The sequence below is a fragment of the Pseudopipra pipra genome, chromosome 26 (genome assembly GCF_036250125.1).
Source record: "Pseudopipra pipra isolate bDixPip1 chromosome 26, bDixPip1.hap1, whole genome shotgun sequence".
Taxonomy (NCBI): Eukaryota; Metazoa; Chordata; class Aves; order Passeriformes; family Pipridae; genus Pseudopipra; species Pseudopipra pipra.
In genome coordinates, this window is record NC_087574.1 from 3,588,702 (window position 1) to 3,611,913 (window position 23,212).

A 23,212-nucleotide genomic window follows, 5' to 3' on the forward strand; every position below is an offset into this window, starting at 1 on the left:
TAAAAAACTGTTTCAGTAACAGTATTTCAAATTATGAAGTGAGCAGATTAATCTTACCTTAGATCTGTATTGCAGGTTACAAGCAGGTTTTTATAGTTTGCAAGACACAAACACGTTCAGAAGATACAGATTTAATTTAAAGAAAACTAAGGGTCAGAATTTATTTAAAGCAAGGTTGCCATCTTAACATCTTAAAATATTTTGAATGACTAGCAGTAAATAAAGCTGTATGTTTGTTTTATGGCCAAACATAGCCTAATAGTAGAAACTATTTGCATTAAGAGAAGCAAGGCAAGTTACATACAAGGTCCACCTTAAGTTACAATAACTAAAAACTTAAAATACCAAGATAGGTGTAAAAGTTAAAAAGATAAATTCATAATGGGATTGGCAACAGAAAGTCTTCCATAGCCAGCACATTTTCTGTTAAATTTAGTTGGAGCCCTGCAGTTGCTGAGTGAGGACAGGAATGTGAGTTTGCAGAGAACCACACTGGCTGCAAAAAGGACCCCCAGTCCAAAAGGGTGGCTCCATTTCACCCCTGATCCCAGGTACAAAGTATTTGAGAGCAGCATAGGGTAACCTATTATGTACTGTAGGAATAATGCACTGCACAGGAAGTGGGGGATTTTCCTGCCAAATGTTAATAGACACACATCTTCATGACAACCCTAACATTAAGGAGTAAGTCAGCTCACTGTCTGGAGACAGGTAGCAATTCTGACTTTTTAAAATCAGCAAACTATGTCCACTGCTCAGGGTAACTCCTGACTGTTAACTACATTTAAGGGAACTTGGGTACCTAAAACTCCCATGCCATGCCAGGGAAGAGAAGTTTTTCAACATTCCAAACTGGAATACTCCCTTATTTCTGCTAAGGCAGGAATTCCAGAAAAAGTCCACATTGACTGCCATACAGCAAGAGCACAACACTCTAAGCAGCACTATCACTGAATACTGAAAAAATCTCAGAGTTACCAGAAAAATATCTGCAGATAGCAGTTGTGCATCAAGGAAGGAGAAATTGGATTTTTTTAATGAACACAAATGTATTTTGCTACCCAGTTTGTGTTTTGGAGCTGCACAACTGGTGGCAGGTCAAACATGGCACAGATTAGTGCTTGGAACCCCCCACCCCCCCCTTTTTTTTTTTCAGGTCCCCTCCATTCAGGCAGAACAGCCACCTGTAGATTTAAGAAAGTGGACAGTATGTACCACATGAACTTTTATGCTGCTGTGCTGAAGATTCCATTAGCTGGACTCCCCGTTTCTCTGTGCTTTTATCCCAAAGACTTGGGGTCTGCAGGATCTTTCTGACTAGTTCCTCAAAGGCATGTTGCACTCCATCCTGTGTCTTGGCACTGGTCTCTGGTGGAGGGGGGAAAAATATTTTACCTTATTTGCAGGGAGTATATTTCCACTTTGTAAAAAAGTTATTTTGGGACCAGCGAGCTGATGTGATTTTTTTTTTTTAATGAGCCAATTTCCTCTCCATTATCTCTTAAAGGCACACTTAAGCTGAATAGGGTAAACAGAAATGCATTCTCCTAGTTTCCAGATAATATAAAATTCATGCCTATATAGTATATGCAGTAAATTGTTTCAGAGAAAAGTGCTTCTAGTTGCAGTTAAGGCAGAGCATCCAAAAAGTTGGAGCCTACATCCATCCATATGAACTAATGCAGCAAAAGGAACCCCCATAAACAGGTGCTAAAAAAAAAGGCAGATCAACCCATCAACCTGAAATGCAATTGTACACTTTGTTCATGCTTAGCAATCCCAAAATAAACACAGAAATAGAGGAGGTTTTGTCACAGAGGTGCATACCTATAAAAAGCAAGGAGCGTTTCCTAGCAAACTGGAGTCCTTCTTTCCTCTCTACTTCACGATCAGGCTGCAGAGACAAAGGAGGAACATGGCTAAAAGAAGCTACACTTGCCCCTTTTAGGAAGTACCTGGAAAAGCACCACTGCAGAAGCGAGGTTTTGTTGAAAAGAAAAAAAAATGTCTGTAATGTGTAGTAATCAAGTAGATTTCCCCACTCTACAGGCAGCTTACTGCTAGGCCAGCTCTTACAGGGTCAAATTGAACAGCAGCAACATCAAATCAGGATCTCTTTCAGTTGGAAGGAACCCACTAGGATCATCCATGTCCAACTCCTGGCCCTGCACAGGACAGCTCCAGGAATCACACCATGTGCCACATCAGTAGGAAATGACAGTGTTGCCATGTTCTGAATCAACCAGGAGCAAGATACATCTCCAGAAAGGAGATCTCAGTAGGCAAGTAGCCAAAAAGGTTCTGAAACTGGGCAGATGAGAACCTAATTCAGGATAGTCACACTGAAAACCTCTTGTAAAGCAAGAGTGAAGCATCTCACCATGCAACAGGCATCCAAATATGTCAAAACACCCCAGAAACAAACAGCAACCAGTGCACCTCACAGCCACATTAAAATCTTTAACAATACCTGCTTTTAAAATGATGCCATAAGTGGAGCCTGCCCATCTCAGTTACAGAGCATAACACCTCCTCACACAACAGATGTGTCACTTACTGCATTTTATCTCACATTTATACTCTATCAGGAGTAAGCAATCTGGGGAATAATGTAAAAGGATGCATTCCTAAACTGACCTTATCAGTTTTATTGCCAACCAACATCTTCACAGTGTTGCTTTTGGAGGTATAGATTTCCAGCTCCTTCAACCAGCTTTCTAGTCCTGTGAAAGTGTCTTTTCTTGTAACATCGTACACTGATAACAGAGGAGAAGATGCTTAACAGCTGTAAAGTCTTGAACAATGTTCACTTAGAACTTAGTCCACACTACCTAACCACTGCCCTGAAAAAAAACCAGTATTAGGGAATTACAGAAAGAAACATAAACCATGTTTATAAACACCCCTGCTGTGCTCACCCAGAGTCACTGTGGGTTCCAGAACACAAGCACCTCAGTGAGTGAAAATCAGACTTACCAATAAAATCTTCTACCTATTGGTAGTTCTGCACTGGGCCATGCAGAATATTTTAAAATAGGTGTTTTGTCACCTCATTTCATGTGTAACTACATGCATGTGCTGCTGCTAAAAACATGGACTGAGTAAAAAACAACTTTTGGGCACTGGTAACTTCTTAACTGCATTCATGTAAACGACTGAGGTTTAAAAAGCTGAATCACAGTCAGAATATTTTGTACAGCAAGGTGTTCAGCCTCCACAAACCCTGAAATCAGGAGTCCTTTTGTTTTCTAATTGCTGTTGTCACACAGAAAGGGCCTGGCCATCCATTACCTGTGTACAAACCTCAAGTCAGCATAATCAAATCAATAGTTTCTGGGGGAAAAAAAAGTAAAAACGTCATGGGGAAGAGAACACAACACAACCCCCAGTTTGCCTTATTACCAGAAAACCACTGAAGTAATAACTACATAGCTAATAATTCATCCACTCAACACCTTACAGTGTGACATCTCTGGGTTTTTTAATTTAAAATATTTTTAAGCAGTGCTACTTCCTGCCAGTGGTTTTGTGTTTGAGCAGTAATGAGCAGTAAAAATGTTGCAAAAAACATATAAGCATTCCTCTGATTCTCTCAGATAACCTCCTTTTGTAAGGGCATGCACATTTAGGAGTAAACAAAAGACCACAATTTTTGTAATCATGTTTTTTTTCTTCCATGTGCTTCATACCTAAAACAACCCCTTGAGCTCCTCGGTAATAACTGGGAGTCAGTGTCCTAAAACGCTCCTGTCCTGCCGTGTCCTGCAGTGGGGATGGGGGGGAAAGAAACCAAACACACCAAATCAAATACATTTAGAACAAAAAAAAAAAAAAAAAGCATTTTAAACTACACAAGATGAGCAAATTTAAAATTTTCCTGACCACTAAGGATACACGAAACCATTAAGACATGAGAATGAGCAAAGCTGTCAGGAAATGTTGGCAGCAGCAACAGAAAATGGTTAAGGAGGGGTAGAAAAGCACAGAGAGGATTTGATTGAAGGTTAAAGCAATAAGCAGACACCTGAAACGTGAGACAGTAAGAAAATCAAAAGGACTCTAGAGAAATTCATAAAAGGCAAGCAGCCATGCAGTTGGGCTTGATCAGTTAAAAACCAGCTGAACTGAATGAGGGGAGGAGTAAACTGGTTTTCTAGTGAGAAACACTGCAGGAAAGGAGACACAGTAATTCCAAACATCTCCCTTTGCTCCTCCACACCACAGGAAAGAGGAATCCAGCTAGAAAGAACTACTTCAAGACTGCTATGAATCTAAGCAGATAAGAAATTTAAAATCAGTAGTTTCACTTAATTGTTACTGCACTATGTCACACTTACTCTCTCGAATAAGTGAGCTACTAAGTGCAATATGAAGCTCAAAAAAACCCTCAGAACAAACAGTAAGGAGGGGGAAAAAAATCACACAAATATGATTTTTAAAAAAAAACTTTATTTACTTTTAGGTACAGTTTACAATTGATAGACTAACGCCTATGTTGGAATTTATTTATTTTTTGTTAAAAAAAAAACAACTAAAGTTGGCAATATATTTACTTCATTCAAATTATTGCTGCTAAAGAGATTATAATCTTAGGCTTCTACACAGACATGGACACTAAAGCAGAAGCCTCTTTTTGACTTCAACACACTGTTTATGCATTAAAGTTTTTATTTAACACTGTACAACCGGACTGGTGTGTCACTGTCCCCCTCCCAGCCCAAAGCACGTTTGTGCTCTGTTTCCATCTCAATTTCTTAATTAATAATGGGGTTTTCTTTCTCAAATACCTGTGGCCAGACACATAAAATCTCTCCTTTCTGGAGCTCTTTCATTCCACTTAGAAGAATAACTGTGGTGCTTTATATTATAAACAATCTGGACCCCACAGCTGCAGTTTGATGTCACAGTTTGCAGATGCTGGAAATACAGCATCAGGAAGTTAAGAACACTCAAGTCTTGCAGTAAATCTGAACCAACTTTTAAATAGTTCAAGACCAAGTATACTTTTTTGCATGATTTTAACCAAAATAAAGCCTCTGGACTGTTTCTGGTGTAGTATACACAGAACAGCTGCACACCCCCTACAGGAGATCACCCAACTCATCCCCCAGAACATCACTTTTCTGCAGTTTACTCAACTTGCATCCTAGGTGTGCTTCTGGGTCATACAGGCATAGAACCCTCCCATCTTCAGCAGTTTCACACTTCACAGAGCCTTTGAGAGACCCAGTTCTGTAACTGCAGGAAAGAGCAGCCAAAGTCTCTACTAGAGTTGAAAGAAGTCCCGAACCTTGACCAATGAAACTTTTAGAAAAGTTTTGAAAGGACATTGTCTGCAACTACTGCTGTAAGATCATGAGAGACATTCTTCATGCATTGCATCATAAATATAAAATCTCGACATGCAGAAGACTTGAGCAAGGGAGGAGGAGGAAGAAAGGGGGCAGGAGGGAAAGAAAAACACAGAAAGCAGCTTTGCACGTCTGCCAAGAACAAACCTATCCCTACCTGTCTGGAAGAAGACCTACCCATATGGCAAGCTGTACTGCACGGCCGTCCACCACCATCTTCTTCACTCTAAAATCAACACCTGAGACGTAAGAAGGGAAGGCTTGTTAGAAGGAGCTGTCTCGGCCGCCTCCCGCATTCACACGACCCCGACTCCCCAACCCTTCCTCTCGCCAGTGGCACCCCAACAGGAACGTCCCCAGCATCCCAACGGGAACGTCCCCAGCACCCCAACGGGAACGATCCCGGCATCCCAACAGGAACGTCCCCGGCATCCCAACAGGAACGTCCCCGGCATCCCAACAGGAACGTCCCCGGCATCCCAACAGGAACGTCCCTGGCATCCCAACAGGAACAATCTCGGCACCCCAACAGGAACGTCCCCGGCACCCCAACAGGAACGTCCCCGGCACCCCAACAGGAACGTCCCCGGCATCCCAACAGGAACGATCCCGGCACCCCAACAGGAACGTCCCTGGCATCCCAACAGGAACAATCTCGGCACCCCAACAGGAACGTCCCCAGCATCCCAACAGGAACGTCCCCAGCTCGCGGCCGGGCGGACTCCGCACTCACCGATGGTGGGTTTCAGGCTCGGCTCAAACGCGCCGTCCGTGAATCTCCGCAGGAGGCTGCGGGGGAGAAAGAAACCGCGAGTTCAGCCCAGCTCAGCCCAGCTTAGCCCAGCTCAGCCCAGCTCGGCTCAGCTCAGCTCAGCCCAGCTCAGCTCAGCTCAGCTCAGCCCAGCTCAGCCCAGCTCAGCTCAGCCCAGCTCAGCTCGGTGCCGCGCGAACCGCGGGGGCAGCACCTGGACTTGCCCACGGCGCTGTCTCCGACCAGCAGCAGCTTCAGGGTGAGGGCTGCGGGGTCCATCCCCAGCACCGCACGGGGCCGGGGCCGGGTTCAGGTCGGGGTCGGAGCCGCCGCCGTCGGGCGCCCTCAGGGCCCCGTCCCGGCCCCGGCGGCAGCTGCCGCGGCCCCGCCCATGAGGCGGTGGCTGGTGCCGGGCGGGGCAGAGCGGGCCCGGCTGGAGCCTCTGCGCCAAGGGGGCCTCCGGCTGGCGGCGGCGGAGGCTCGGCCATGGCCGAGTACCAGATCTCGGTGGAGGAGCTGAACGACCTCCTGGCCAACGGCAGCGGCTGCTACAGCCTGCCCAGCGCGCACAGCAACGAGGTGGTGCCGCGCATCCACGTGGGGAACGCGTGAGTGCGCCGGGCCGGGGCCCGGGCGGGCGGCTCGGCAGGGGCGAGGCCGGGCCCGTGTCGGGCGGCCCGTGCACCGGGACCTGCGGGCGGGGCCGGGCCGGGAAGGGCGCTTTGAGCCGGGGCCAGCTCCAGGCTGCGCGGTGGGATCTGCTGGATCTCTGCGGGGCCTTCCGCGGCCTGGCCCGGGCCGTGCGGCCGCGGGTCAGCCTCAGTCCTCCTGTCCAGCCCAGCCTGTCCGCTGCCTGGGGCTCCTCCTGGTGACTGACACAGCAAACGCTAGGACAGCTCATAAATGGCATCTCCTACAGCGTTCGGTACCCTGTTGAATTCCCAAATCCCATTTGGTAAAAATGTCCTGGTTATGAATGCCCAACCTTAGTTTTCCTGTCTGCTTTAATGTGTGTGGGTAACTTTGTTCTTAATGTGCTAGAACTGCAGCTGGGTTGTAAGGAGTAGGGAAGGCCTTCTCCCGAAATTAATATTAAATTTAGTGACTGTAAGGGAAGTGTTGGTGAGGAAACAATTTTGCATGAACATAACAGTGTAAAATAAAATATGTTAATATGCTGGCATTTTTGCCATTAAAGACTTGGTCTATTTGGTTATAATCCCATATGGCATTGGTTTATAGCTTCATGTTCCCTTAATTGCTGATGAATAGTTCTCCAAGAGCTGTGTTTTGTGCCTGGTAAAATAATTCATCTCTGTTCAAAAGAAACACCTCTTACTAGTGTTACTCGTGGGATGAGGAACTCTAAATCTTCCATGTTGAGAATGGACAAGATTCTGTGATTTTTTTTCAGGAACCAGATGAAGCTGATGTTAGCATCTCTCAGCTATTTGGAGAAGCTAGCATTTCAACATTGAACATGATGCAGCTGGAATGAAATGTTAAGGATGAGAGAGATCCAAGGACTGTTTGGAAAGGGAGAAACAAATGGCATACAAATACAGTCTTTTTCACCTCTAGCTGTGTAAGAAAATAATCTATGAAATCTGCAAAAATCATTCACTGGGAATGAGTTTGCCTCCAGGGGGGGCAGCCTGTGTTGCCAGATTCTTCCATGATTCCAGGATTGAAGTTCCTATTGATCCTGACCACTATCAGAAACATGCTGATCTATATAATATTAATTAAACCATGTACTCACCCTAGTAAGTGTAGAAACTCCCAGTTGAATTAACACTTTTTGGTTTGGCCTTGCACCGTAGGATTTTTGTGTTGCAAGCAGAATTCCCCAGACACTGATACTTGTACCATGGCACAGATGATGTCCTGCCAGATGGAAAATCTGTCAACATTTGTTTGGGTAATGAAGTCTTACAAATATTTGGCTCATTGCCATAGTTGCTTGGCACAGACAGCAGAAAATGTAGAAGCTTCACTCATGCATCAGGATTCCTCTGCTTACACTGAAATTTAAGGGGTGAAGAGTCATCAGGAGCAAAGGAACACTCAAGATGTTCATACCCTTGAATTACATGAAAATTATGAGTGAATGCACTCAGAGATTCGTGTAGCTATAAACCAACTAATTTGGGTATTTATTTTAAAATTTCAGAATACCTACATGTCCAGCCAAAAGCCAAAAGGTGCACTGCCATCTCACAGAAACTTGTCCAAAATAATACTGCATAAAGGCTTCTCTGGAGTTCAGCTTAATATTAAGACTCATATTTGCAGTTTATGACTTGAGCTCATATTTAATGGTTATCTTCTCTTACTATAGATTGCATTCCAGGGCACGAGTAGAGATTTGTGCATGGTCAGTTGTGTTACTGAGCAGATGGATTTGTTTGCCATTGTACAACCTGGAGCTTTTATCAGAGCTTATGGCATTAATTGGACCTAATTAATTGTCATCATCAACCCTGAAAGGCGTGATTATTATGTAGCATTCTGCTCAATTGTTCACTAATAGGGGAGGTCACTCTTTTAGCCACCTTTAAATGGAAGCTGGTGGGTTTGCTACAATTATTTGGAAAACCTGAGGAGTCAGAAAGGGCTTAGCTGACCTAAAAGTAAGCATCTTAAACATCATTCATCTAGATTCTTGTACATTCAGATATTGATTTCAGCTAAGACACTAAACACTGTAATATTTGTGATGAAAACATTGAGTGTCAAAGACTGAATTATATCACCATGTTACTGGCCTTTGGATAGCCTTGCTAGATCTTTGCATGACTTCAAAGGTGTTGAATAGCACAGGGGCACAGGACTGCCCTGACCTTTGAAGGTGCAGTAACATTTACTCACAGTTACTTTCTATCTTCCTGTGGCCTGAGAGGAGCTAGTGCTATTTCACTGGGCTTAAAACTGCCCCCTAAAATGTCATTTTGTCTGGACTGTCTGCCAGTGTAGCAAGTACTGCTTACCAAGTTCTGCAACGCTGGTAGCTGAGAATAGAGGCCTTTTATAACTGGGTTTTAAATTATCTTATGTGAGTAGATTTTAAATTATCTTATGTGAGTGGGTTTTAAATTATCTTATGTGAGTGGATTTTAAATTATCTTATGTGAGTGAGTTTTAAATTATCTTACGTGGGTAACGCTTAATCCTAGAAGTCAGTATCCTGGGCTTTGTGTTATCATCTCCAGTATTTTCTCACTTTGGTGAGAATTTTATGTTCAGAAAGTTACACTTTTATGCTGCAGTAGGATCTAGCAGATTAAGTTTCATGTGTGCTCTCCTCAGCTGTCAGCCAAGAAAGCAGCGTTCTCTCGTGCGCGAGTAGCGACCGTGGCTCTAAATATTTTTGGTCATTTTTAATCTGCAGCTCATTCACTTCTGGGCACAATATATTTGATATCTGTTAACAGAAAAAGCATCATAAATACTGAGATGATTTGCCAAATTCTAATGGTTTTCCTTGACGCTTTTTGTCACACAGGTTCATAGCCAAGAACATCATGAGGCTGCAGCGTCTGGGGATAACCCACGTTCTGAATGCAGCAGAGGGGAAATCATTCATGCATGTGAACACTAATGCAGAGTTCTATGAAGGCACAGGCATCAGATACCATGGCATTAAAGCTAATGACACACAGGAATTTAACCTCAGTCGCTATTTTGAGGAGGCAGCTGATTTTATTGAGAAGGCACTTGCCCAGAAGGATGGTAAGGCAAACTGAAATATCTTTCTGCCCTGTTTTCTGTGCACTGCATGTGTTTCTTAGCAATTCGCTGTTTTAAATGGTTCTTTGCTCAGATTATCAGCAGAACAGCCATTGGCAAGAATTCAGATCAAGGCCCTGGATCAAAGACACAAGGATACAGAAAAAGACAACTTAGTCTTCTGTTCATACATGTAGGTCTCCAGTATGTGGCAAAGGGAAGTCTGTCTCTGTAGGGGTGACTTTGAAAAGGGGAACAGCTGCTGCAGCTTATAATAGTGCCTATCTGGGAAAATATATTTTTATTTTTCCTTAGAAGTGTTAAATTACATGAAAAATAATCTTAAAAAGTAACTTCAGTGTCTAAAAGTTGGTTTAGGACACTGGATCTTAAAATTCAAGGGCAGAAGTGATACAAGTAATGCACTGCTGAAGAATATTCACGTAACCTGTTGTGTGGTTTTTTTCTAAATGTACAGCAAGGATAGGGACTGTCACCTTGCAGTTTTTATTACATTAAGTCATTATATTATTTTATGTGTTGATTGCCTCTTTATTTCATAGGATTGCAGGAAACCTGAAGATTATATTTGCAATGTTGTTGATTGCCGCATTTCTCTGCAGTGTATTTCCCCAGAGCACAAATCCTGGGACATAGTGCAGTGGGACAGATGGTGTTTGTCATCATCTGACTATTTCAACATACCAGTTATTTCTACACTTGCTTCATGGTTGAGCATGAAAAAGGAGGAATGAGTAGTCCAACAATTCTAGAAGTTCTTTCTCTAAAACAGGCAAAGGGTTACTGGAGCTGTGATGTGGAAGTAAATTTTACATCCAGCTTGGTGGAACTCACCAGCTGCAAAAGGACTGACATTAGTTTGCTTTCATGACTGGGCTTCATGAACAAAGATTTGGGGAGGGCACACTGGTGGCTGAAAAGGCCAATACGAGATAGACAAGTCTGGTTGCAAAAGGCACAGCAGAAAGACTCCTTAGATGGTATATTCTGCAGGGCATCATTCTTTCTGCCTTGTCTTTTCTCCTCCAGGGTGATCCTGCTGCGTTCTCAAAGGCATCAGCAGCGTTATAGATGGTGTGTCTGCAGACCTCCCGATTGGAGGCCAGAGTAGACCAGTTATGGTGATCAATGTGGCCAAGGCTGAGATGTTGTTTCAGGGAGTCCTTGTATCTTCTCTTTGGGGCTCCTCTCTCGCAGCAGCCAGTGGCAAGTTCACCATAAAGCAAGATCTCAGGGAGGCAGTGGTTGGTCCTTCATCCTGGAGAGGTGCCCTGCCCAGCTCAGCTTTGTTCTCAGCAACATGGCCTCAATACCTGTGACTGCTGCTTGTTCTAGAACAGATGGATTGGTCACATCATCTGACTAGTGGAACGAGATAGACAAATCCAGTTGCAAAAGGCACAGCAGAAGGACTCCTTATATATATTTCCCTATTTTGCTTTATACCCCAGCTATTTCACGTTGCTTTTCGAGCGCCCATTCCGGTTGTGGTAGTTTGGTCTAGGCCTTCCTTTGGTGACCAGTCTGTAGCCAAGGAAGTGCCCAGATTTTTACGTAAGCCAGTCTATAAGAAGAAAGGAGGAGAGGCCTTCACCCTCTCTTTCCTTCTGACTGCTTGGAGGTGCAGGTTCCCTGCTGTTGAGTCTGTTGTGTTGGGGAGCGAGGCCTGGTGAGGCTTTGTTGACCTTGGGAGATGGAGGTTGCCGGCGGCTGTTCCAGAGCAACTCTCTGTTGTCCCAAGGAGAGTAGTAAGACAGTCTTTTGCTAATTCTTTTAGTTGCTAGATCTTGGACTACTGATTGGGATATATATATATTTTATTTTGGTTTTGTTCCTTTTCCCTCCCCTTTCCCTTGTGAAATTGTGTATATATTGGTGCCTGCTCGGCTGGTACTAAGAAAAAATCTTCAGAGCAGTTAATTAGGGGTGAGATAAGAAAGGGTTTATTATGCCAAGGCAAAAGATGTTACAAGATGCACCCGCTGTGCCTGAGATGTTACATTTTATAATACCATCCATCCAATCCCAGATGTGTCCACCCTGTGGCCTTTACTCTGGACCGCCCCGGGTCCACCCCCTGAAAATGGGTCTGGGGTGTATTTCAGGACCCTCTCTTCATCCTATCTTCATCTTCTTCGGGGCACAGAGGGTACATAGTCACCTAATTCTTGACCGTGTTCTGTGGTTTAGGCCAAGATACAAGCATTCTCCAAACAATCTAGGCCTTGCCTTGACAAAAGACTAAACATTTCTGCTGTATTCAGGGGTAGGAGTGATATAGGGAACATAGAATGGGGTAAGAGGGTTAAGAAATGTGTAGACTAAGGGTGCTAGAGGGAAAGGGACAAGGGAGGAAGGGTTGCTGCTTTTAAAATCTACTTATAAAACTTAAAAGGCTTACAAATACTAGAAAAATAAAAAAAAAATCATTAGGGGCTTAAGGCATCATATTTCAATTGTATATAACTGTGACATAAGTGTAAATATATTTATATATATCGCTTTAGCTGTCTCTCTCTCGTTTGGTTGTTTTTTCCCTCTTCTCCCTGAGGTTTGGTGGAGGGGACACACACACACACACATGACTTCTTGTGGTAAGGTTTGGAGACTTGGCAGCTTCAAACCATATCAGCGGTATAACCCCACCGTGTGTTCCTGCAGGACAGGTGTTCGTGCACTGCAGGGAGGGTTACAGCCGCTCCCCCACGCTGGTCATCGCCTACCTCATGCTCCGGCAGAACATGGACGTCAAGACTGCCCTCTGCACCGTCCGGCAGAAGCGGGAGATCGGCCCCAACGACGGCTTCCTCAGGCAGCTCTGCCAGCTCAACGAGCGGCTGCTGAAGGAGGGCAAGCTGAAGCCCTAGGACGGGGAGAGAGCCGTAGCACTTTTTTTTTTTAAGTTTCTCAAACCTTTAGAGGACATCTTAGGTGCTTTAGAGACCCCCCAAACCCCAACCACCAAGCTAAAGAGAGACAGGATTCCTGCTCGGCCGGTGAAAGTGTCGTTCTTGAACTCTGGGACTGAGGTGGCACGAAATTGTGTCACCGTTTGGAGCTGTTGCAATAAAGAGGTGTTTTTAGAGGGGTAACTCCAGTGATAACAGCTGTCTTCACGTGTATGTCAGAGCCCCTGAAGACTCCATAGCATATGTGGTTTGCATTGACACTGAATGTGATTCATTTAAGCTTTGTCTTGTGTCTCGCCAGAGCACGAGTTTCTGAAAGCCCCAACACGTCTCTTCACTCACTCTTAAAACAAGCACTGTAATTTCTCAAGCTTCTTTTTCGTGCACAGAGGTGCCTGATGTTTGAATGTAGGAACTGAAAGGAATGGAGAAGTGTATATATTTATGCACAGATGCACTGGTTTGTAAAATGAAGTGTATGCAGTGTCTAGTGTGGATTTATGCAATACACAGTGTGTGACAGTAAAGCCATTCAGAGCCCATTCTTGATGCACACTGTATTTCCAAGAATAGTTGTACCTCTTGCTGTTGTGATTGACACGAAATAGTGTGTTATTAAATGCCCTTTTATTTTTGTTTTGAAGTCATACTAGAAAAAATGTCAACAGCAAATGCTGAGGAAAAGACTTGAGCAAGGAAGAAAAAATGTTTGTATTTAGAAGTGCTTGTACTGGATGTATGATAAAGTCCTAAGTATCAGAATGTGGTGGCTTTCAAAGTGTCTTTATTCCTTATTTACTATCACTGTTTATCAACATAGAATAGAATGAGCACACATACTTCCAGTAGGGCAGCACAGGTGTGCTTTCAGAGCAGTTTACAGAAGGATACTCTTAACTTCTTAGATTGCTTGGATGGCGTCATTAAACAGAAATGAGAATTGTAACGTACCACACTGTATAGGAAATATTTACTTTCTATTAAAATAAATGATGTCTGGATTGTGTTTGGCATACAGAGGAGCTGAGTCATTGCAATGTTGGGAGAGGGAGCTTTGTTTACAGTGTTTAAATAATGTACCTGTGAGTTGCAGGACTGTATTAATGCAAAGGATCTCCCACTGCAAACTTGGAATTGTTGGTTAAACTAACAGAAACCAGGGTGTTCCCCTTTTAACCTGTGCTTTAATGTAGTTCTAGACTGAAAAATCTTAACCCTACTTTAAACAGAAACACTCTTTGTGTTAGTACCACATGTAACCCCAGAGCTAGTTTTGTCTACTCAGTTCAGTAATCAAAAATCACAAAGATCATACATTGTTTTACTTCTGTTTTTTGGGGTTGTGTGATTCGGGAGGGGGGAGTGGCAAGGGAAAGTTCTGTGTAGCTTTATTGAAATTAAACTCCAGAGGTGATTGTTATGCTTGAAGACCTTATTCTGAACAGCCTTATTCTGTTCCCTTGAACAGGATGGAACTGCCAAATCAAGTAACCTTTTATCTTTTGTGTCCCTTAAAGTGATAAGTGGGGAACACTCTACATAATGTTTCCTGTCACCCCTCTGCAGTCAGTCAGTATTCGGTGCTTGCTTTGAATCAGGATGGTTCAGTAATAACGAGCAGTAATCAATTCCATGGGCTAATTACATACCTGTTTGCTTTCTCCCCTTTTATCAGGATTAAATTAATTGCTTCTTCAAAATTCCTAGTTATTGATTTCATGCTGGGTGGCTTGGGAAATAGAATACTGGCCTTATCTTTTCTACAATACTGACTTTTTCCTACTGCAGTCTTATTTATAAATTATCCTTCTAAAATTTTTACTATGAGCATAGATTTTTATTTTTTTTTTGGTCTTGTCTCACACCATGTATTCTTAATACCTGTCTGCACTGCAAGGGAAAAAAATGGAGATTCATGTGCAGTCACTTTGTCTTTTACCTGTTACTTGGAAGTCAAAGTTCCAATCCATTAAAGAGCTAAGAAACCATTAGGCATTAGAAGTTTGTTACCCTTCCATAAATTGTAAGACGATAGGAGTTGTCAGATTAAAGCCAGAATGGTTTATTAATGTTGAGTCTGTTCACCTTACGGCAATGTTTTTGTACTTGTCAGTATCAAGAACAAATCAAGACATTGGGGAATGTTTTTATATTCAAGATACTCTTTCACTTCACAGAACACTCTCACTTTAGTGGTAACTTCAGTGGGACTCTGGCCCATTTGTCTCAGTATAATAAAACTGATTGAACAAATGTTTTGAAATATGAGGATGGAGAAGTATAAGTAAGACCATGTTATAAATTGATTTTACAAATTGAGACAATATGTCCTATTTTAAACTACTGATAGGCAACTCAGAAATGAAACCATTTCTATCTCTGCTTTTAGAGTAGGCTAAAAATAGTTAGGATGTCAGAGCAGTGCTCCATTAATGGATCATGTTGCTGGCTGGCTGACTCACCAGATGGAGCTATAGGCTTGTTGTTCTTCCCTAGTCATCACTGAGTCCCTGAACAATACTATTGTATGAATCCAGTGTATTCTTATCACTGAAAAAGGCAAGCCACCGGGATGGTTTGTCAGATTCTGGTGGGAGAATACTAAGATTCCATTTACTCTTGGCTGCTTGCATGAGATCACACAACAGCATTCAGGCTGTTGTATTCACACTGTGATATGTGACACAGCAAAATTCTTATGAGACACATAAAAGTTGCATGAGCAAGACTGTCTTAGCAGCATTTTAGAAAAAAACCTGTTTGAGAAGCAAATAAGTTCTTTATCATGTTAAAAACTGGGCTAGTATCCTTTCTGCTGTTGTTCTTTGCTGAGAAGGAGGAAGATATATTGACACAAATTTGTTTTTCAACTCAGAGAGCTTGCAGTGTTCTTAGTGCTTTTCATCTCCAAGGCCTTTTATGCAGATTAATTAATTCTCACATCACTCACATCACCAAGCATAATCACATTGTAGGAGAAAAGAGTGTCCAGTTCTAATACAGGCTTAGCATCCCAAAATGGAATTACAATAAAACATATTGTGGCTGCTAGTCCTGCATTTGGATGCTATAATTCTAAGTTTGAAATAACTTCAAGAAATGCTCACTCCCCCTTTCTAACTTCATTAACTCTTAAGTACAAAATTCCTGGGCAATGTGTAAAATATGAGCCACTGACCACAGATAAGCTTAAATTGAACACTCACATCTTAGGGCCTGGATACAGAACAGAACCCCCTTGGCCCAGGTGTGGACAGAGGGAGCACCTGAAGTTGGAAGTGACAGAACCAATTTCAGAAACTGGTTTGGATGTGCCTGCCTTCATTGTAGCCTGGCAGTGCAAGCACTTTGGGACAGATGCCTGAGTCAGGAAGCAGCAGCAGCAGATTCAGGCAAAGTACATGATGCCAGTTCACCCCTTGGACCTGCTCCCCTAATTCCTTCTTAGCAGAGTGGGCTGGTTTGGGCTGGGGTACAGTTCATTTTAGTCCTAGTAGCCGCTGTGGGGCTCTGTTCTGGATTTGTGCTAAACACAGTGATAATAATACAGAGATGTTTTTGTTGTCAGCATATCAGAGGCAAGTTACTTGACAACAGTCTGTATTAAAGAATGATATCCCAAGTGGCTGAGGAGGAAAAAATCTTGTAAAAAAGAAAACAGTATGTTGTATTCCTCCATGAAAACAGAGTAATTTCTGAGATGGGAAAGGAGGAAGGGGAACTGACAGTAAGGGTACATTGTTGTATGTAACACAATGCATGATTTCTTTTAGACAAGGAAGATTACCACAGATGAGATTTTAAAACATGACACCTGAATACATCTTGGGCATAGATGCCCCAGACATAAGGTCATCAATTCTTTCTTTCTGTTGGTTGTATCATGACTGGAAATCAGTCTGGTCGTGTTCTTGTGTTTAAAATAAGCAAATGTCCTGTATTCAACATTTGCATAGAACATCAGCAGAAGTAGTAGTATGCACTGAATTTAAAGCAAATGCAAACATTTATTTGTTTGGGGTGTTTTTTCCAAGTGTTAAAAATGTAAGAGAGAGCACATAAAAAAGTGTGATTTACAACATCCTGGCTGTTTACCCTGAAAAACATATTCCAAATAGCTATTTTTAGGAAAAACTAAACAAAACAGCTTCTCACATTGAAATTAAGCTCTTCCCTGTTTCTTACACTGTATTTGTGAAACAAAATGCAGAGCTCCTTGTTTTGGAAGGGAGAAAAAAAGGTACCCCAACTCCAATCATTTCCCTGCAGAGACTGACAAGCAGAACTACTGAGCTACAGTTTCTAGATTTACTTACTTTACACAGCGAGCAAGGGGAGTAGGAATAGCAAGAGCAAAAGTAAAAAGTCTGAAAAACCTTTGGAAAAGACAATAGCCAAAAATTCAAACATGGATGGAGGTAGAAGCAGTTTTTAATTATAACACTGTTAGAAAAAAAAGCTGCAGAAAAGACTTGTTGGGTTTCAATTCATCCAAGTCTTGTCAATCACCATTTGTTGCCAGGCACAGAAATGAAGTGAATATGAGAAGTTTTTGCATAAGAGTTGTCGAATATTGTCACTAACCCACCCCCACACACCCATTTTATTTCACACTGACAAAAGCTGAGATGAATGAGTCGTGGTCTGGCCCTTCCCACTTCGTATAGTCATTGGCTGGCTTGGTTCTAAAAAGGATTTTAAAAAGGGGAATAATGTGCCTTTGCCTTGGATCTGAAGCTGTCAGGGTGCTGAAAAGCTGATCTGTGAGCTGCCACCATGCAGATCTCTTGGGCTGTGTGCGCTGTCTGGGTCTGGGCACAAATCACACTTCGGTCTGTGGAAGGGTGGCAGGTGTTTAAAAATGATGCTACAGAAATCATTCCTGAAATCACTGAGAACACAGAACCACCGATGGAGCAGACTTTCAGCAACAACAACAACACAATGAATCAGGCAAAACATGGAGGAAGACACATACAGCAAGCTCCAGACCCTAACGGTAAGAAAAATATCATTATTACTGGTTTGGACCCTAAGAGAAAATTCGTGAAAGAATACTTTTTATGTGTTTGTTTATTAAAACTTTTAGGTGTGGCCCAAATGCTTTAAGTGATAAAGATTTACATCTACTGTTGAAGAAGTGTGAATATAAAGGTCAGAAGGAATAGTGTGGAGTTTAGTGGTGACAGCATGGTCTATTTGTAGTAGATGTTACTTAACATTTCTCTGTGATTTGTGCTCTCAAGCATCGTGAGGAAATATCACAATTTCTCTCTTTAATGTCAGGATGGGGGAATGGGTTGACAGTGGAGATACAAGTTCTTAATATTTAGGAAGACCCACACTAGTTGTGACTGAGATCATGTCAAAAATGGCACATGGAGGTTGTGTTCAGCTCCATGAGAGAAGTGTGCTGTTCACTGTCTTTTGCTGACAACCAGGTCTTCCAAAAGATTCCAGCAGCCAAAAATGCTTCATAATATGTTGTCACATTTGACCAAACATCCAGCTTTGGCAGTGATGCAAAACACATGTTTTGTGAGGAGAGACAGAGGATGAGAAGCTAACACCAAGCTGAGAAAGGTAGTTTTAAAAAGTTTTCCACTGCAGATCTGAGTTAGCCTTCTTTTTCTGGGGGTAACTGAAAGGCAATTGTGATTTTCTGCTGCAGCTGTCAGTGAAGGTGTTTAAAACCATAGTATTAACAATATTTTAGAAGAGAGAGTAGTGTTTTTGAGAGTGTGACTTTAGAGGATTCTTACATTCCTAAGAGGGGGAGCACCTTGTTTCTCACAGCCCCACCAACCACCTGGTCACAGGTTGGTTTTGCTGTTACATCTGAATACCTTCATTTTTTAGCCTTTTACTACTCTGACATCAACTGATGGGAATCTGCCCCACTTATATGTGTATATTTTTCAAAGTGGAAAGGACATTTACTAAAGAAATCAAGGGTAAAGGAGACTGGACAGTTATTCAAGATATACAATGGTCTTGCATGCTTATTTTAACATCTTTAACACAAGGAATCAAAATTGTGGTCCAAAGTGGCCTGACCTTTCTGGAACAGATGATGTTGCATCAGCCCATGAATAATTTTGCACTGTGTTGAACCTGCACACCTACAGGACAGAACATATATGCACAGAAAATAAGCCTATATAGCTGAGGGAAATGCCTGTATATTTAATTGTATATTCAAATTGTACCTGTCTATGTGTTATGGTGGTGCAATACACCTGATTCAAAGCATTATTTTTTACAGACAGACATAATTTTCTTCAATGCTTAGGAAATTTGGGATTATTAGGCTACATGGACATGCAGTTCAGTTGTCACTATTTTTGTCAAAGCTGGCAAGGATTGTTTAATTTCATTAATGCAGTCCCTCAAACTTTTAAAGAATAAAATCTTGCTAGCTGTACTTTGACAAACATAAATCTGAGCACCGAAAATCCTGATTCTGTACTTCAGAGGAAAACCAAAAATTAAGATGTTCCTCCAAATACTGTTCTAGCATTAATGACTCAGGGTCAGACTTCTTTTTTGCTGAACTAAGGAGGGAAGCACCTTGTATATGGTGAGGAGAATGGGCCTAACAAACACAGCCTTCTCTCTGGGAGCTGACCTTTGAGGGCTTTCACCACAAGTAACATTCCTGAGTTAAAACTGGCCTTTTGACTAAGAGAAGAACATTAACATGTGTGCATCTAGATGAAGTTATTTGACAAACGCTTTCAAAAATCAAATTCTCTGTCTTCCAAACAGGTCAATTAGCCAAGCATGTCATTTGGAAAAAGAGGCACTTTTGGAAAAAGTTACATTCCTACAACTGGAAAGTTTGTCTAAGTCCTTAAAGCTGAAAAAATCATGTATTTCCTGATGTTTCATTTGCCTGTAGCTGTCCACTGAGAAAAAGGGAGGAGGGAAACTGTATAGTTCCTAATCAGCCAGAAGGTGCCTCTAGCTGTCTGAAGGAAATTATGTGGGACAGGTGGAATTATTCCAGAGAGCAGTAAACTTGGAAAAGCTGATGTCTGAATGGTGGGATTCCTTAAAGCTGTTGTTACCTGCTATTTCTCTAACCTGGAACAGATTATGGTAGCTAAAATTCACTTAAGGAATACTTTCTTTGTCGCAAAAGAGTTTAAATCTGGAGCCAACATCTGAAGTCAATCGAGTTAAACCAGAGCAGTGGGGGAAGGAGTTGCCCACAGGTAAATGAGGAGAAAACTATCAAATTTTCCCATGAAGTGTTGGCTGCTGCTGGGGCTGCACTTCAGGAGCTCCACTGCCCCCCCTGCACAACCCTGCCATGGGATGCACCTCGTGGCAAGAGAAGGATTTCATTCATAAATTTTACCATAATTAGGGTCTCACAATTAGAGCAGAAGCTGCACAAGGGAGCGTTCTGAAATATTTCTCCCGAAAACCTTTCTGTTCGAGATATTTAGCTCGCGTCTACCTCAGAGAGGGATATCTCCCGTGGAAACGCAAAAGATGGAGAAGTAATTAACGTGTTTCTTGCTTGCAGATGCTTCTGACTTCAGCTGCAGGGAGATGAGAACCACCCGCTATGTGACGGAGGGGTCCTGCCGCAGTGTCAAGCCCGTCAAGGAGCTCGTCTGCTCCGGCCAGTGCGTCCCCTCTCACCTGCTCCCCAACTCCATCGGCAGGGGGAAGTGGTGGCGGCAGAACGCCCTGGATTATCGCTGCATCCCCGCCCACACCCGCACCCACCGCATCCAGATGTCCTGCCCCGAGGAAGAGACTCGGACTTACAAATTCCGAGCCGTCACCTCCTGCAAGTGCAAGCGCTACACCCGCTACCACAACCAGTCGGAGCTGAAGGACTTCGGGAAGGACAATGCCAGGCCCCAGAAGAACAAGAAGCCCCATCTGTCCAGAGCCAGGAGCAGCAAATCTAACCAGCACGAGTTAGAAAATGCTTATTAGGAGGAGGTGGCTCTGGGTGACACAGACTAGCAGCTCTGGATACTTTGCAAAAACCGTCCAAAGGCACTCAGAGGCCACAGCATGACGTTCTGACTGCAGTAGGTTCCAATTCCTTCTGCTAAGCTGGGTCAAATGCTCACATAGGCAAAAAAAAAATCTTTCAGATTATAGCACTTATGGTCTGATAAGAAAACGAGACAAACCAAGCTGGAGGTAGCAACCTCTAAATTCAGTCTGAAAGGAGAGGTGCAGGTTGGAGATTCACGAGAGGTTGTGTGGCTTGTACCAGCAGGCAGGCAGAGGAAGGGGAAGCAGTTGTGGTGACAATCAGGCTTTGCTAGAAATCATTCCACTCACTTCAAGTGAAAAGAGCATTGAGATCCCTTTCCCACACAAGTGCCCGTGATGCAGGACAAGCATCCAGTTAGGGAAGCATCAGGAGAGTTCACACTCTCTGAATAAGCTGTAGAAAGTTAGGTATAGCAGGAATTTCAGTAGTTATGGTGACTGAAGTCAAATTGTTGGGAAATGAACATTCTGTCAGATGTCCTCACGTACCAGGAGTTTCCTCCAAAACACAAAAATCAAAACACAAGTAAAAGAGTGACAAATCTGTTTCTTACCTTTACCCAAAAGACTGTAGGATCAGCAGATTCAAAACCGAGATTTGGCAACTAAAACTATATTTGATTTAGAGACAGTGGCTTGGTTTAGGAACAATTCAACAAATCCTACTAGGTGAAGCAGATTTATGAAATGCATGGTCCTCTCAAACCAGATAACCTCACTGATGTTTGTCCTGTAAACAGCTAGAGATGTGCAGAGTTTAACATAAAAGATACTGATTATTCCTGATTTCCTAGAACACATTTGACTTCAGTATCAGCTTAGATACCTCTATTTACATTTTCTATTCTGTAGAGTTTGGATTATCTGGCCACACATTTTGCAGCACTAAGACTGTGCAAGCCAAGTTCTGGGAACACGGTGGTGGCTCTGCATTAAAAGTGAGCCTCTGCTAATTTTGAAGTCATGAATTCCTCTAGAAAAAGTCTTTAGCATATGCAGCTTTGGTAAGTCTTTAGTTTGGCAGCAGCTTTCCTTTACTTAGCTTCTCAACACTCAGACTAATGTTTGTGTTTTTACATTAAAGAATACTATTAGAAAGTGAGTTGTCACATACTGTATACATCTGGTAGAATAGGCTGAAATCATATAAACTGTGGAAATTTACGGTGTTGATAGATTTTTCAATTATTTTATGTGGGACCAGAACCTAGAGAGACAAGGTATCGTTTAAGAGAGTGAATTACATATTTATTTTTTTTCCCAGAAGTTATTTATGCAATGTTTTTTCCTGTAGAAAATGAGAAGTAACACTGCTTTAAAAATATTAGTCTGTTATTTTTAATTTTAAATACATTGTTAATAAAGTAGAAACAACGATTAATTGTAGGAAGACTCATTGATTTTCAGCTACATTATAAAGCTGATTTGCTGCAAAGCCAGTGATTTTACAGAACAGTCAGGGTGTCAACTCCAATTTCTGTGATAGTGTCAAGGTCTTTAATTCTAATAACCCACACATCTCTAAAGAAACTCCATCCTGGAACTTCTTGCTCCAGTGGATGATGTTTCTCATGGGAAAAGTTTTCCTGGGCAGATGAGTATTCTGCTTCCCCTGGGGAAGAAAAACTTACCTGATTTCAGTTTCCCTCCTGCTCCCAGTGGCATTTCCAGATTCATATGTTCACAACCTGATAAAGCCACAAAAAAACCCCAAGAAATCTGTGAACTGTCAATCAAGATTTCTTGATTGAAATCTGATTGCTTCAGATACCTCTCATTGGAAAAAAAAAATAAAAAATCAAGTGTGGAATCCCTTTGCAAGTGCTGCCAAGCAAGAGTTAAAAATTTTTACAATTTGATGTTGTAGACCTGTGCTCATTTTCCTTTATCCTTTAAGAAACATTTTCCAGTGAAGTCAGGGAAAACAGCTTGGACTGCACATAGTGTGCAGACCTTTCAACACAGCTGCAAAGCTGAACAGCTTTTTCAAGACAAGCAGTATATAAGGTTTCCTTTCACTGCTGTAGTTTACATCATATAAAAGCCTAATATAAACCTTTGTCATACCTGCAACATCATTTTCCAGACTTGTCTTTGACTTCATGAATTTGACACTTGGGGCTTCATTTTCAGAATTCAGCATGAACACCTGCAAGCAGTGCTGAAGTGAGAAAAGCAGTTCAGTTCCTCTGTTCTGCAGCTAAAGATACTGGAATACTGGTTTTAAAATGTTGACTGTGATAAGCCAGTGACAGAGACTTACTCCATCTCAGTCTTCCTCCTGGCTCTCAGGCAGTTCAGGTGAATCAGCAATGTCTTTCTCCCAAATATTTCACCTGAAAGGTGTCCTCTTCCCCCCCAGAAAACACGTTCTCCTGCTCATTCTTGCCTACCAAAAGTGCAAACATTTCTTGCTCTTAAGCTGT

General features: G+C 42.4%; 3 protein-coding genes across 6 annotated transcripts; 2 read left to right on the top strand and 1 right to left on the bottom strand.

The window, feature by feature from the left end:
- Window positions 1-130: 130 nt before the first annotated feature.
- LOC135402950 (ras-related protein Rab-18-B-like) lies at window positions 131-6,491 on the bottom strand. Its single transcript, XM_064636524.1, has 7 exons — window positions 6,317-6,491; window positions 6,085-6,140; window positions 5,529-5,590; window positions 3,690-3,762; window positions 2,638-2,756; window positions 1,828-1,894; window positions 131-1,368 (listed from the first exon to the last, which is right to left on the bottom strand). The coding sequence occupies exons 1-7, from the start codon at window positions 6,379-6,381 to the stop codon at window positions 1,193-1,195; spliced, it is 618 nt and encodes a 205-aa protein (XP_064492594.1). The 5' UTR covers window positions 6,382-6,491; the 3' UTR covers window positions 131-1,192.
- Window positions 6,492-6,496: 5 nt separating this feature from the next.
- On the top strand, window positions 6,497-13,774 carry DUSP3 (dual specificity phosphatase 3). Of its 4 annotated transcripts, none has more exons than XM_064636528.1 (4): window positions 6,497-6,681; window positions 7,517-7,687; window positions 9,608-9,834; window positions 12,514-13,774. In XM_064636528.1, the coding sequence occupies exons 2-4, from the start codon at window positions 7,602-7,604 to the stop codon at window positions 12,717-12,719; spliced, it is 519 nt and encodes a 172-aa protein (XP_064492598.1). In that variant the 5' UTR covers window positions 6,497-6,681; window positions 7,517-7,601; the 3' UTR covers window positions 12,720-13,774. The 4 variants fall into 4 exon arrangements, with proteins under 4 accessions (XP_064492598.1, XP_064492595.1, XP_064492596.1 ...); XM_064636526.1 differs by having other exon boundaries at window positions 6,577-6,710; XM_064636527.1 differs by lacking the exon at window positions 6,497-6,681 and adding an exon at window positions 6,842-7,057.
- Window positions 13,775-16,796: 3,022 nt separating this feature from the next.
- SOST (sclerostin) lies at window positions 16,797-22,163 on the top strand. The gene is made up of 2 exons (XM_064636522.1): window positions 16,797-17,760; window positions 20,296-22,163. The coding sequence occupies exons 1-2, from the start codon at window positions 17,538-17,540 to the stop codon at window positions 20,715-20,717; spliced, it is 645 nt and encodes a 214-aa protein (XP_064492592.1). The 5' UTR covers window positions 16,797-17,537; the 3' UTR covers window positions 20,718-22,163.
- The last annotated feature ends 1,049 nt before the right edge of the window (window positions 22,164-23,212 follow it).